Raw genomic sequence first — 16,590 nt, 5'->3', positions numbered from 1 at the left:
GAAACTTTATCATTTTAGATGAAAATTCATGTATTTGGTCAAAAAATAAATTTTATTTAGTTGAAGATTTATCATTTTAGTTGAAAATTCACATAAAATATTCCCTTTTTTGTGGAAAATTTACCTTTTTGACAGACAGTTATTTTCTTCTTCGTTAAGAAATGTTCTGTTTTGTTGAAAATTTAAATATTATATTTTTTTAAAGAATTCATTTCTTTGGTTGAAAAAAATATATTTAGTTAAAAATTCACTTTTTTATAGAAAATTCATAACTGTAATTAAAAATTTATTTATTTATCTGAAAATTCGTTTCATTTAATTATAAATGAATTTTTTTTAACTGAAAATGTAACTATTCTATTTTTGCTTACAAATGTATATTTTTCGTTAAAAAAAAGTCCTGAACTAATTTTTGTTGTTTAAATTTGAATTTTATAACTGCAAATTTAACTATATTTTAGTTTGTGTTTCTAAATTTATCATTTTTACTTGAAAATTTTTTATATTTGTTTGAAACTGTATCTTTTTTGGTAGAAATTTAATCTTCTTGATTCAAAATCATACTATTGCGTTGAAAATTTACTGTTATTTTAGTAAAAATTAAATTTTCTACTAAAAATGAAATTATTCTATTTTTAGATAGAAGTTGATTTTAGTTGAAAATTCAAGTATTTTTTGAAAGTCTGTTTTCTTAGCTGAAAATTCATCTTTAAAGGTTAAAAATAGTTTTCTGTGGTTGAAAATCGAACTATTTTGTTAAAAATTAATTTATTTTTTGGTTGAAAATTTACTTTATAAACTGAAAATTTAAGTATCTCATTTATGGTAGAAACTTTATCTTTTTGTGGAAAATTAACCTTTTTTGATAGACATGTAATCATCTTCGTTAAAAAATGTTCTGTTTTGTAGAAAATTTAAATATCTTTTTTTAAGAATTGATTTCTTTGGTTGAAAAAAAAAAATATTTAGTTAAAAAAAATATAATTTTTCTGAAAACTCTGAAAACTTCTAAATTATATAACTGTATCTTTTTTGTTAGAAAGTTCATCTTTTGTGTTTAAAATAAAATTATTTTGTTCAGAATTCATTCTTTGGTTAAAAATTGATTATTTTAACTAAAAATTTGACTTCTATATTTTTGGTTAAAAAACAATTTTTTTTTTAACAAAAAAAAAAAAATTTTGTTGCATATTCTTTTTTTTTTGGTTGAACATTTATTTTTCCAAAATATTAACTATTCTAATTTTGGTAGAAAATTGATCTCTTTTGAATGAAAATTTTTTTCTTTTTTTTTAAATGAGTCTCTTTTTGGTATAAAATTAATCTTTTGGGTTACAAATTCAGAAAAATATTTGGTTAAAAATTAAAATTTTTGGTTTATCATTTTAGTTAAAAATTGATGTCATAGGTTTAAAATTTATTTTTGAAATTTGAAAACTTAACTAAAAATTCAAAATGCTTATAAATTCTCATTAAATTCTCAAAGCACATAAAAGTCGAGCAAAATCATTTTTAATTTTTAAAAAATTCATTAAAAAAAAATCAAAAATTTTTTTGGAAAAATTAAAAAAAAAATCATTTATATTTACCATTTTTGTTGATATCCGTATGCAAGTAAGCAAGACCTTTGACTAATGAGAGGCCCATTTTACAAAATGTGGGCCAGTCTACGGTCTGAGATCGCAAAAAATCTGTCAAAGTTCCTCCGGGCGCAAAACTTAAGACCAAAAGATATTCTGTGTTGCCCTCTAAATTTATTCTCTCGTCCGCACCTGAAAAATAATGTCTGAGTGAAACTAAACTCAAAAATTTTAGTTTAATAAGCGAATAATTATATTATAGAATCAATTATTATCGAAATCTACACCAAGTATATTTTAAATATTCAAATGAGCCAAACTTTAAGTCCAAAAATGTTACAAATATGTAGGCCTCGGACTCAATTTATAAATAAAAAATAGTATAAATAGTGTCATAAATTTGAGAAAATAGTGTTAAAATAGTGTCATAAAATTGCGCAGAGGAAATATATAGATTTAAGAAAATGTAGAATAAAAACTTTAATTTATGTACAAGCACAAAAAGCGTATATTTTTGGAAGAAAAAAACTAAAATAGTGTCATAAAATTTATCAGGCATTAAAAATGTACTGAGATGTTTATTTTTGAATAATAAGTAAATTATGAAGTATATTTTTGAGTATCAAAATTCCTATTTATCAATCACAGCCTTCACGGACTTTCCTTTCTTTTTTTATTTTTCCACTTAAATGCGAACTGAATTAAAAGATGCCAATAATAAAATCCAATTTTTTGGGATGAAAGTTCATTCGATGCATTTGAAAATTCCACGATTACATTTTTTTATTAAAAATTATTATTTTTGATTTAAAAATGGTATTTTTAGGTCGAAAATTGAATTACTCTGTTAAAAATTCAATTTTTTTGGTACTTTTAAAAAAATGAAACTATTTTGTTGATCATTCATCTTTTTTTATTATGAAATTTCATTCTTTCCGTAGAGATTTTTATCACTTTTGGTCAAAAATGCAACATATGGTTAAAAATTAATCTGTTTCAGTTGAAAATTAACATTTTCATTGAAAATTCATATTTTGGGATTAAAAATTCAACCATTTTTTTGTTAAATTTTTAAAAATTGAAAATTAAACTATTTTGTTGATCATTCATCTTTTTTTATTATGAAATTTCATTCTTTCCGTAGAGATTTTTATCACTTTTGGTCAAAAATGCAACATATGGTTAAAAATTAATCTGTTTCAGTTGAAAATTAACATTTGCATTGAAAGGTCATATTTTGGGATAGAAAATTCAACCATGTTTTTGTTACATTTTTAAAAATTGAAAATTAAACTATTTTGTTGATCATTGATCTTTTTTTATTATGAAATTTCATTCTTTCCGTAGAGATTTTTATCACTTTTGGTCAAAAATGCAACATATGGTTAAAAATTAATCTGTTTCAGTTGAAAATTAACATTTTCATTGAAAATTCATATTTTGGGATTAAAAATTCAACCATTTTTTTGTTAAATTTTTAAAAATTGTAAATTAAACTATTTTTTTTATCATTCATCTTTTTTATTATGATATTTCATTCTTTCCGTAGAGATTTTTATCGCTTTTGGTCAAAAATGCAATATATGGTTAAAAATTAATCGGTTTCAGTTGAAAATTAACATTTTCATTGAAAATTCATATTTTGGGAATAAAAATTCAACCAATTTTTTGTTACATTTTTACAAATTGTAAATTAAACTATTTTTTTAAACATTCATCTTTTTTATTATGAAATTTCATTCTTTCCGTAGAGATTTTTATCGCTTTTGGTCAAAAATGCATTATATGGTTAAAAAGAGTTTCTTGTAGAAATACGTATTTTCGGCTCGAAACTAAATACTTTGACAACAAAAAATTAACTACTTGGTTGAAAATTGATGTATTTTGTTTAAAGATAATCTTTTTTATTAGAAAATAAATTTTTTAGTTAAAAATGCAACTGCTTGGTTGAAAATTAATCGGTTTTAGTTGAGGATTCAAGCATTTTGTCGAAAAGTTGCCTCTCGTAGTTAAAACCAAATGTTTTTAAATTAACATTTTTTTACTAAAATATCTACTAACACATTTTTCATTGAAAGTGCATCTTTTGAGATTGCAAATTCAACTCCTCGGTTAGAAGTTGAAGTTTCTTAAACATTAATTTTTTTAATTGAAAATTTATATTTTTATAATTCATACTTTCGGGTTGCAAATTCAAATTTGTTGTAGAAAAATCGTAATGTTTTTTTGTAGGTTTACTATTTAACTTCTAAGTTGAAAGTTAAACTACATTCTTAAAAATTTCTTTTTTTTTTTTGTTCGCAAATTTAATAATTTGGTAGAAACTTGATATATTTGACAGAAAATTGATATATTTTGTTAAAAGTTGGTCTTTTCAGTACTTTTTTTTAAAAGCTAACTTTTTTTTCAATAGAAAATTCATTTATTCGGCTTGAAAATTCAACAATTTGCTATTTTGTTTTATATAGAATTCGTATTTTCGACTTGAAAATTCAACCATCTTATAGAAAATTCGTTTTATTTATATTACAAATTACTTTTTTAAGCTAAGAATTTAAATATACAATTTTTTTTTCCTTTTTAGTTGAAAATACAATTTAAAATATATTTGGTTAATTCGTCACTTTTTGTAGAAAATTCATTTTTTTGTTTGTTAAAAATGCTGATGGGTTGTGAATTATATTTTTTGTAGAAAATTCATATTTTTGGGTGTCAAATTCAAATGTTTTGTAGAAAATTCGTGTTTTATTTGATTAAAAAATATTACTTTTTAACAATAAGTTTAACTATTTTCTTGAAAATTCACCTTTTCGGGTAGAAAATCAATTTTTTGGTTAAAAATGCGACTGTTTAATTAAAAATTAAGCAATTTTATTTGAGGATTCAACTATTTTGTTGATAAACTTTGTCTTTGTTGGTTAAATCTAACTGTTTTTTCAGTTTAAATTAAAATCCTTTTTGTTAAAATATCTACTATTGCATTTTTCGTTGAAAATTCATCTTTTATGGTTTACAATTTAACTCCTTTGTCGAAAGTTGATCTACTTTCTTAAAATTTTATATGTTTTTAGACGAGAATTCAATAATTTGGTAGAAAATTGATCTATTTGACTGAAAAATGATGTATTTTGTTGAAAATTCGTCATTTTTTAGAAGTTTTTTTGTTTTATGAAAAGTATTTTTTAAACCCAAAAATTTAACTATTTTGTTAAAAATTAAACTGATTAGTTGTAAGTTATGTTTTTTTTTTTTTTTGAAAATTAATATTATCGGTTTGGAATATCATTTTTTTTAAATTGAAAATTCAAAAATTTGGTACAAAATTTATGTAAAACATTTTATGTAGAAGAATTAAAGTAAACAAAAAATCCAGAGAATTCCAAAGAATTTAAAAGAATTCGGGGTGAATTAAAAAAATTAAAATCACTTAAAATATTTCAAAACAATACTAATTTCTAAACAAAAAAGTGCCTAACGACTACAAAAAAAATCCAAAAGAACTTAAATGAATTGGAAAAATTGAAAAAAAATCCATTTATTTGAGTAAAATTTGAGTGAATTTAGAAAAATTTACGAGAAATAAGAAATTCCTATGAATTTAAGGTGATCTTATAAGACTTCAAGATGAATTAAACAAAATAAAATTTCACAACCATTGATTTGAGTACAAATGAGTAAATTTAGAAGAATTCAAAATAATTCCGGATAAATTAATAGGAATTCAGGGCGAATTACAAAATAATTTCAAAAAATAATGGAAAATTTCTTTAAATCTTTGAAATCCTTCCCTTCTTGTGAAATCAGTTGAACAATTATTTTCTAATTTTTTTTCCAAATAACCTGAGATATTTCATATCCATTAAAATCTCTTTAAATTTGTTAAAAGCTAATTATCTCAAAAAAATGTTATTAAAAAACATTCAATGAATTAAGTAAAATTCAGTAAATTTATAAAAATTTAAGTGATTTGAAAAAAATCAAAAGAATTCCGAAGAATATAAAAGAATTCAGAATGAATTCCAAAAAATAATTTTTAATTTTTCTTATTTCTCATAAATAAATTCATTGAAACACACTGAAATATTATTTTTAAAAACCCGTAAAATTCTATGATATTTCCTGAAATCCTGGAAAATGCATTAAAATATATCGAGAGCTTTAGAATCCCTTAAAATGATTGAACTCTTCAGAAATCTTACAAATGCCTGTGAAATCTTTTAAAATTTCTATATATTCCCAAATTCTAGAAAATTCTTTATCTTGAAATATTTCCAATGCTTTGAAATCCCTTCAAATTAATCAAATAAAAAAATTCCTTGACATTTTTTTACATTCTTTAAAATAATTCAAATTAACTTCTTAAAAATGATTTAGAAGTTTTAAAAATACCCTAAAATCTTTAAAATCCCTTCAAATTACTAACGCCAATTAAAAATTTCTCAAAATCTTTAAAAATATCCAGAAATATTTCATTAAAAATTCAATTTTTTCGTAGAAACTTATTTCTTTTTTGAAAATTCATATGCAAGATTTGGTTGAATCACTTTGTTAAGAAATTACATTTTTGTTGAAGATTTATATTTGTAGTTGAAAATACATCTTTTTTAACAGAAAATGTGCCTTTTCCATTTTTTAAGATTGATCTTTTTTAATTGAAAATTCGCCTTCTTTGGTAAAAATATAATTTTTGAGCTTGAAATTTCATTTTTGTTGGGCAAACATGCATTAGTTTCGTGAAAATTTAATTTTTTGTTGAAAAGTCATATTTTATTTCTGGCTTGAAGGTTCAATAATTTAGGTAAACTTTTATTTATTTTTTGAGTGAAAAATCATTATTTTTTGGAAATTCGTCTTTTTGGTTTCAAAATTCTTTTCTTTTATTGTATTAATTTCATTATTTTTTAAATTAACATATAAAATATGACACTTTTTCGTTGGGGATTTGTCTTTTTAGGTTGAATATTCAACTATTATGTTAAAAATTTAATTGTAGATAAGATAAAATTTTAAATACCATAAGGAAGGGACCGGTCTGTGAGGCCAGTATACGTAAAATTAAGAATAAATCTGAAAAGTGAAATAGAAGTCTGACAATATGAAAAAAATAAATACCATAGTATTTTAATAACGAAGGATGTTCCATGAAAGGTAGGCAGTAAGTATCTTTCTCATTTTGAAAGTAACTTCTATAGTGTGAAGGGAAAATCTTAACAGCGACATCTTGATCGCCAATGCTGCCTTGCCACACCGAACCATACCGCCCTTCACCTACATAAAAAAAAAAAACACTAGTAAGTGCTAAAATTCGCTAGGAAAAGCCTCAAATAAATCCCATTAAAAATAAAATAATTACGGCGAATTTGGAAAAATACGCTCGGGTCACATTCATGTGAACGAGTTAGCACGAAGGCAAAAAGGAAGATATATTATATATTTTTTCGAAAAATTATCGCTTTGTTATTATTAATTACTTTTATTATTGTATTATAATATATTATAGTAAAATTCCTCCTATTACCGTGGCCTTGAAACGGACAATTTTAATAATTTCAAGGCTGGATCTTCCCCACTTTTACCGCGACCTTCAGGTTATTTTTGTCAAGCAACGTTCATTGGCTGCCGCGGCCTTGTGTCGATGCGCCCCCTGTGAGAAAATTTTTCAGCGGGAAAAATTTAAATTTAATTAATGAAAAGTCGCTTTTTTTTATGCAAATTATTAAACAAAGTTTATAGCTCAGTTGTAAAATAAATTAAAAGTGTAAGTTATTTAGTTTGAGCAGAAAAACTTTAATATTTTCAGTATGTCAGTTTTTCTTGTAAAGTTCTGAATTCCACAAACATAGCTTACTAAAAGAAAGTTTCAAAGTACGTTTCAAAAAATTTTCTATTCTTTTTTTATTTTTAACTAAAGAACCAACTGTTTTGAAGGATTTTTTTTTTATTAAATTCAACTATTTTTGATGATAATTGTATCGGTTGAAGTTTCTTGCCTTTGGTTGAAAAGTTGACTTTTATTTGTTTTTCTTTTATGTTTGGTTAAAAACTGATTTTTTTTTATTTGAAAAATTACATGATTTGTTGAAGTCGTCCTTTTTGTTTGAATTCTACGAACGTTAAATAAAAGTGTTTAAAAGAAATTTGAACGGTCCATTTTTGGTTCAAAATTAACCTTTTTTAGTTTGCAAATGAACTATCGGGAAGAAAATTCATGTATTTTATTGAAAATTCGTCTATTTTAGTTGAAAAATAACAGTTTTGGTTAAAAAATCATTTCTGGGTTGAAAATTAATCTCAGGTAAAAAATAATTAACTGCATGGATGTAAATTTAACTAATTTGATTAAACTTAATTTTGTTATCTAAAAATTTATCTATTCCATTTTTTTAAAATGAAAATTAACCTTTTGTGTCTTGTTTGAGGATTCAACCATTTTCTTAAAAAAATTTTTTCTTTCTGGTTGAAAATTCAAATGGTTGAAAATTTCCTTTTTCGTTGATAATTAATTTTCTTAACTGCAAATTTAACTATTCCACTTTTTGGTCGAAAATTCAACTATGTTATTGAAACAATTGTTTTTGTTTGATTAAAAAATAATCCGTCTAGTTGGCTTAAACTCGTTTTCATATTTTTGAAAATTGACCTTTCTTTTAGAAAATTATTTTTCTTGTTTGAAAATTTATTTGTTTTTATAAAAAATATGTTTCTTTGGTTAAAAATCTAACTACTTTCTTAAAAATTAGTTTTTTATTTGAAAACTCAACTTTTTATAGAAAGTTAATCTTCTTTCTTGAAACTTCATCTTTTTAGTTGAAAATTTGAGTATCTCGTTCAAAACTCTTTTTTCTTGGTTAAAAATTGTTTTTTAAACTGAAAATTGAAGTATTTCATTTTTAGTTAAACTTTTTCTTTTAACTGCAAATTCATTCCTTTCGACAAAAATTTAAATGTTTTATTTAACATTTTTTTTGCATTTGAACATTCATTTTTAAGCTTAAAAATGATGTATTTCATTATAAATTCGTATTTTTTGTTAAATTTTTTTTTTTAACATTGGTTAAAAATGTAACTACTTTCTTAAAAATGTTTTTTTTTTTATTGGTTAAAAATTAATTTTTTACTTGAAAACTCAACTTTTTGTAGAAAATTCCTTTTTCTTGATTCAACATTGTTTTTTTAACTGAAAAGTGAAACAATTCATTTTTGGTTAAACATTTTTTTTAGTGCAAATCCATTCCTTTCGATTAAAATTTAAGATTTTTTTATATTTGAAAATTAAGTTTTGCGCTTAAAAATTATGCATTTAATTATAAATTCATTTTTTTATTGTGGTAAAAAAACGAACCATTTGGATGGAAATCCATGTATTTCATTGAAAATTCATCATGTTTAGTTGAAAATTAATATTTTTGGTTGAAAAATCATTTCCAGGTTGAAAATTTCACTAATTTTTTTAAAATTCGTTTTCATATATTTTTGAAAATTGACCTTTTTAGTTGAAATTTCAACTATGTGTTTGAAAATTTATTTCTTTTTTAGAAAATTATTTTTCTTCTTTCAAAATTTATTTATGTTGGTTAAAAAGCAATTTCTTTGGTTACAAATTTAACTAATTTGTTAAAAATTGTTGTTTTTTGGGTTCAAAATTAATTTTTTTTTACTTGAAAACTCAACTTTTTGTAGAAAATTAATCTTCTTGTTTGAAAATTCATCTTTTTGGTTGAAAAAAATATTATTTTTAGTTGAAAATTTGAGTATCTCGTTCAGAACTTTTTTTCTTGGTTCAAAATAATTTTTTAAACTGAAAAGTGAATAATTTCACTTTCAGTGAAACATTTTTTTAGTTGCAAATTCATTTCTGTCGATAAAAATGTGACTACTTTACCAAATTTGTTAATTCATTTTTTAATTTAAAAATTGAATATTTCATTATAAACTAATATTTTTTGTTTATGCTCAACTATTTCTTATTTAATATTAAAATATTTTTTATGGGAATATCAACTATTCAATTTTTTGTTGAAAATTCATCATATTCATTTTTTTTATCTGAAAATTTCACTATTCCATTTTTGGTTGAAAATTTATTTTTTAGGTTGAAAATTTAACAATTTTATCGAAAATTCATTTTATTTTAGTAGAAAATTTACATTTTTCAATCAGAGCTTCAAATATTTGGTTGGAAATTTATGTATTTTGTTGAGAATTTGTCTTTCTAGTAGAAACTTAATCTTCTTGTTTGAAAAAGTGATCATTTTAGCTGAATATTCATTTTAACTATTCCTTTCTTTTTTTGAAAATCTACGTTTTTTGATAGAAATGTAATCTTTTTCGTTAAAAAATTATCTGTTTTGTAGAAAATTGCACTATTTTTTTTTTGTTATATATTAATTTATTTGATTTAAAAATATATTTAGTCAAAAATTCAACTATTTGATTGAAATTTCAGATTTTTGGCTGAAAATTCGACACTGTGATTGAAAAATAATTTCTTTGGCTAGAGTTTTAACTAATGAGAATACTCTTCTGCCAAAAAAGGATGAATTTTCAACAAATAAGATGAATTTTCTGCCAAAATAGACAAATGTTTTTTACAAAATATATGATTTTTCAACCAAATATTTGAATTCTTAAAGGAAATTCGAATTTTTAATAAAATACAGGATGTTTAGACTATTTAAATATTTGAGTTTTCATCTTAATAGGATAAATTTTGAACCAAAACTGGTGCGAATTAAATTTAAAAAAGTTTGTCAACTAAAATGATGAATTTAATCAACCAAATAAATTAATTTTTAACAAAGTAGTTCCACTTCCAACCAATTAGTTGAACTTTCAACCATAAAAGGATTTTAATTTTATGCGAAAAAAAGTTGAATTTAAACAAAAAAGATGAATTTTTAAAGAAATAGTTTGAATTCTCAACCAGAAAATTTGTCTTTTAGTGTATTATTATTTACGTTTTTTGTTGAAGATTTATCTCTTTGGTTCGAAATGAACTATTTTGGTGAAAATCAGGTTTCTTCGTTAAAAATTGATTAATTGAAAACTTAACTTGCCATTTTCTGTTAGAAATTCGCCTCTTTTTGTTTGAAAATAAAAAAATTAGATGCAAATTTATGTGTTTTTTTGAAAATTAGTCTCTTTTGGTTGAAATTTAATTATTATGTTTAACAATTAATCTTTTTGGTTGAAAAAGCATTTTTCGGTTGAAAATCTAACTAATTTTGTACAAATTCGTTTTTCTTCTCTTGAAAATTGATTTTTTTCGTTGAAAATTCAATTATATGTTTGAAAATTGACTTTTTGTAAAAAATTATTCTTCTTGTATGCAAATTCATTTATTTTCGGTTAAAAATCGTTTCTTTCTTTAAAAATACAACACGCAAAATTGAAGTCTTTTCTTTTTAATTTCTTTTTGGGTAAAATTACTTTTTTAACTGATAATTAAACATTAATTTTTTATCACAAAATTATTTTTTAGTTGCAAATTCACTTCTTTCGGTAAAAATTTAACTCCTTTATTGAAATTCTTTTTTTTTTTATTTTTCTTCTTTAGGTTTGGTTGAAAATTTAATATTTTGTTAAAATCTCCTATTTTTGGTTTGAATTATTTTCTTAACTGAAAACTGAACTATTTAATTTTTGTTCAAAATTTATTTTTTAGTTGCAAATTCATTTCTTTCGATGAAAACTTAACTAATTTATTATGGAAATTTGTTTTTTGTTGTTAAAAATTAATTTTTGAACTCAAAAATGGAGTATTTTATTTAAAACTTGTCTTTTTTTGTTAAATTCAATTCTTTTTAATTCAATATTATAATTTTTATTCCTTGGAATATCAATTATTTAATTTTTCGTTTAAAATTCATCCTTTTGGTTGAAGATTGATTAATTTAGTTGAAAATTCAATTTTATCTCTGAAAATTGAACTATTCTCTGAAAAAATTCACTTTTTTTTTGTTGTTAAACATTACTGTTTTTTGTGTGTTAAGAACAAATTTAATAAACAAAAAATGTTTAATTTCGGGCTGAAAATGTTCTCTTCTTTATTTCAAAATTCACGTATTTTGTTACAAATTCACCCATATTGTTGAAAATTCAATTTTTTAAATGAAAATTTATGTTTTTTGTTGAAAATTGAACTATTTTATTTACTTGACAAGAAACAATAGAAATTGTTATCATACCACGTACTTTGATTTTTTTATATTAAATTCCGTTCTCGTCAAATCGAATGACTTACTCTTTTACTTCATTTCACAAATGAATTATAAACTGTCATTAACAACTTGCCTAAAAAAAAGCTATTTTTAATTTATAAAATTTAAATTTTTGCAGATTTGAAATCAATGGTAGCGATTCTTGCATAAAAAAAAAACACCAGTAGCGTATTGAAAAGGCGCAGTGCGCGGGTACTCACTCGAAAATATTGCGCAATATTATGCATTTCAATTGGAAACGATTCAGAATTCCCCAAATTGCGCCGTAAATCCAGTAAAATTGCCTTTAGATCATGTGATTAAAATATTACATTAAACAAATGCACTTTTGTAGAAGTATTATGGATCTGACTAAAATCCGAGTCGTTTTTAGAGTCCTAATTCGCCTCGATTAATTTTTTTTTTACTGGGAACCCATACATTTCAGGAACCTACCAACAATTGTTGCCAATTTCAGATGGTCAAATGTGTAAGTACCAGTTCTTAACGCAGAACTGTCTGAATATTGATCGTTGTAAGGTATGGGCTTTCCAAATCTAAGTGCTCTATTATTTTTGTATACTACACAAACAAATAGTCCTACAGTACACATGACAATTAGCATACAGGCTAAAACGGCCATCGTAACAAATACCCATTTTTTCGAGTCTGGCTGCTCTAAATATTCCGTCGCTGTAAAATAAAATTATAAAGAAATTTGCCATAATTTATGTAAATAAAAAAAAAAAGAAGAAAACAAATTAATTTAATCCATACTTGTAGGACTGGATTGAATAAATTTATTTTGACCGTGATCAGTAATGTTGAGATTGCAATAGTCCCCCCGACAGCAGCAAAATTTCGTGTTATTTAAGGCTTTCGTTGACTGCTCGAGAGCTACACAATCTGTGCTTTCACATTTTTGATCTCCAGATTGCTTCCAGCAACCTGTTGTGACAGAAATAAAATTATTTCAGGGTGGCCGTTTTAATCAAAGAAAAAAATTCCCGGTCATTTCCCGGTTCGCAAACATTTTTCACGGTCAATGAAATTTAAAAAATCAAATTCACAATTTTAATTTTTTTCTCGAAAATGTCCCGTTTGAACTCAAAAATAGAATTCATACTTTTAAAAAATTCCCTGTTCCAGCTCAGAATTTATTTAAATTTTAACATTCCATAATCCAAGAAAAATTATAATTCATTTGGATAAATACCAGTTTTTAAAATTCTTTGGAAAAATTTCCGGGTCCAATTCAGAATTTTTTTCCTTTTCGAAAATTTCCAGTACTTGCTCGGAGTTTTTTTAAATTCGAAAATCCCGGGTTCCAAGTCAAAATTATTATTATTCTTGATAAATTCTAGCTTACAGTTGAATAATTTTTATTTTTAAAAATTTAAAGATCCTAAAAATGCTTCGCAATTTTATTTCAAGATCTTGAATACATTTTTTCAAATTTAAAAGTTTCATTAAAAGTCTTTCACAACTTCTAAATATCTTTTAAAATTATTTAAATTTCAAGTAATTTTTCAAAATAAAAATCATTTTCAATTTCCCCAGCATTATTAAAAAAATATTATCCTTTTGATGCCTGTTAAAATTCTTAAAAAGCTTATATATTTTTGATTCAAAATCTGTCAAAATCAACATTTTGTTTCCAATATAAATATAAAATAAATAAATAATATAAATATTAATTATTTGTTCTTTTTCTTAATTGAAAATTTTCAAATTTAATTACAAATATAATATTTTGAACTTGTTTAAAAATGAAAAATAGCTTATAAAGTTTCAATAGGGTGTTCACATTTGTTTACGACTTTCCAATTGAAACATTTTAATTTTTAGCGTTAAAATCTAGAAAAAATTGTGAACTGATGCCGAATCGTTTCGTACAATCAAATATTATTTCTTTTTCAAATCTTTAAGTGAATTCAATTTTAAAAGTCATCAATTCACACTTGATCAACTTAAAGTGTTTATTATAAAAAATCTTGGATTTTAAACGCTGCTAATTTTTACTTTTTTATGTCGTTAAAACTGCATTGTAAAATTCTTTTAATTCTAATGTACGCTTAAAAATCTGAAATAAAAAAATTTTAAGGTAAAAGACTTTCGAATCACGCATTCTAAACTGAATGATATAATTTAAAAAGATCACAATTTAACTAATTATTTAAAAAACGGTTGAAATCAGAGTTAGACGATTGTTTTTTTTTTTCTCTAAAAATTTGTAAAATTCCCGGTCAAAAAATAAATTCAGGGTCATTTCCCGGTTTCCCGATCCAACGGCCACCACTCTCTAAGAAAGACCATAAGGGAAAGTACCTGAATTGCGTAACAGTTCTTTTTTCATCTTTTTTTTTTTGTTACGGTAGTGAGGAGGGGGTCGATCAATTATGTACGTAATTTTTGCAAATTCACACAAAACTTTCTCCTGAAGATTATCTTTTTAGTTATAAATTGTATTATTTCGTTGAAAATTTAACTGCTTTGTTAAAAATTCAGCTCTTTTCGTAAAAAATTTAAACTTTTGTTTAAAATGCATATTTTGTTGTTGATGAATCAACTGAAATCTTTTTTGGATCAAAACTTTTCTATTTTTTAATTAAAATTTCATCTTTTTAGTCAAATTCTTCCATCTTCCTTGGATAAAAATGCAACTGTTTTGTTGAAAATCCAACTATTCTCTAAGAAATTGATTTTTTCATTAAAATTCGTATTTTTGTGTTGAAAAGTCATTCGAAATCTTTTTGGTTGAAAACTCAACACTTTTTTTGAAAATTTATCTGTTTTAGCAGAATATTCATTTTTTTTTAACAAGAGTTGCAACTTTTTGGTTGAAAATTTAACAATTTTGTTAAAAATTCATACTTTTTGGTTAAAAATCGGACTATTTAGCAGAAAATAAACTTTATTGTTTGCATTTCTTATTTTGATGTTAGAAACTGAACCAGAATCTTCTTAAGTTTTTTTGTAAATCATCTGTTTTAGAAGAAATTTAATCCTTCTTGAATAAAAATGTATCTGTACGGTTGAAAATTCCACTCTTTTTTTAAAGTTTTATATTTTGATTTTAAAATTCACCTGCTTTAGTAGAAATTATATCTTTCTTCGATAAAAATGCAACATTTAAGTTTTCTTTTATTAATTTTTTGTTTGTTCATTAAAAATTCGTCTGTTTTAAGTGAAATATTATCTGTTTTGGATGGCTTGACTGAAAATTAAACTATTTTGCTAAAGAGTACATACTTTTGGTTGAAAATACTACTGTTTTGTGGAAAATTTAACTATTTCGTAGAAAATTTACTTTTGCTTAATTTTAATATTTTGGTATTGAAAAAAGAACTGAAAACTTTTCTGGATCAAAAGTCAAACATTTAAAAAAAAATTGTAAAATTTAACATTCATTTGTTTCAAGAGAAATTTCAACTTTCTTAGATACAATTTTTTTTTTTTTTTTTTTTGAAAATTAAACTATTATGTTGAAAAGTCATATTTCTTGGTTGAAAATTCTACTGTTTTGTTGAAAATTAAACTATTTCGTATATAATTTACTTTTTGTTCAAAAATTATATTTTGTGTCGAAAAATGAATTGAAATGTTTTCTGGATGAAAGTTTACATTAAAAAAAAGGGGGATTTTTATTAAAAATTCCTCTGCTTTAGTACAAATCTCGTGTTACTTGGATAAAAATACAACTGTTTGGTAGAAAATTCAACTGTTTTTTTTTATTCATCCTTTTTGTTTGATAAAGTTCTTGTTTTTTTTGAAGTAAAAAGTCCACAGGAATCTTTTTTGGATAAAAATTTAACTGTTAAATTTTTTTTTAATTTGATTTGGCTTGAAAGAAACTTATTTTTTGTAAAAAAATTCATATTTTAATCTTGAAAATTCAACTACTAAAAAATTATTTTTTTAATAAAAATTCATTTGGTTTAAAAGAAACTTATTTTTTGTTAAAAAATTCATATTTTAATCTTGAAAAGTCACCACGAATCTATTTTGGATAAAAATTTCACTATTAAAAATTTTTTTCAATGAAAATAACTTCTTTTTTGTTAAAACATTCGTATTTTAATCTTGAAAAGTCACCAGGAATCTTTTTTGGATAAAAATTTGAATATTTAAAATTATTTTTTAAATAAAAGTTCATTTGGTTTAAAAGAAACTTATTTTTTGTTAAAAAATGTTAATATTTTAATCATGAAAATTCAACTGGAATCTTTTTTGGGTAAAAATTTACCTACTAAACAATTTTTTAAAAATAAAAATTCATTTGGTTTTAAAATAACTTCTTTTTTGTTAAAACATTCATGTTTTAATCTTGAAAATACACCAGGAATCTTTTTTGGATAAAAATTTGAATATTTAAAATGATTTTTTAAATAAAAATTCATTTGGTTTAAAAGAAACTTATTTTTTGTAAAAAAATTCATATTTTAATCTTGAAAAGTCACCACGAATCTTTTTTGGATAAAAATTTCACGATTAAAAATTGTTTTCAATAAAAATTTATTTCGTTTAAAAAAACTTCTCTTTTGTTAAAACATTCATATTTTAATATTGAAAATACACCAGGAATCTTTTTTGGATAAAAATTTGAATATTTAAAATGATTTTTTAAATAAAAATTCATTTGGCTTAAAAGAAACTTATTTATTGTTAAAAAATTTAATATTTTAATCATGAAAATTCAACTGGAATCTTTTTTGGATGAAAATTCAACTACTAAAAATTTTTTTTTAAATATAAATGCATTTGGTTTAAAAGAAACTTATTTTTTGTAAAAAAATTCATATTTTAATCTT

General features: G+C 22.8%; 1 protein-coding gene across 1 annotated transcript in view; it reads right to left on the bottom strand.

The window, feature by feature from the left end:
- Positions 1–16,590, bottom strand: part of LOC117174722 (bone morphogenetic protein receptor type-2) — a 52,045-nt gene that overhangs the window by 25,466 nt on the left and 9,989 nt on the right. Inside the window, exons 4-7 of the mRNA XM_033364041.1 lie at positions 12,557–12,727; positions 12,236–12,472; positions 6,693–6,848; positions 1,590–1,772 (exon numbers count right to left, since the gene is read on the bottom strand). Coding sequence (XP_033219932.1) covers positions 1,590–1,772; positions 6,693–6,848; positions 12,236–12,472; positions 12,557–12,727 — 747 coding nt within the window. The remainder of the gene's footprint in view (positions 1–1,589; positions 1,773–6,692; positions 6,849–12,235; positions 12,473–12,556; positions 12,728–16,590) is intronic.

The sequence above is a fragment of the Belonocnema kinseyi genome, chromosome 6 (assembly GCF_010883055.1).
Source record: "Belonocnema kinseyi isolate 2016_QV_RU_SX_M_011 chromosome 6, B_treatae_v1, whole genome shotgun sequence".
In the NCBI taxonomy this organism is placed as follows: Eukaryota; Metazoa; Arthropoda; class Insecta; order Hymenoptera; family Cynipidae; genus Belonocnema; species Belonocnema kinseyi.
Note: the sequence above shows the minus strand (reverse complement) of the source record. Positions and strands in the feature narration are given on the sequence as shown.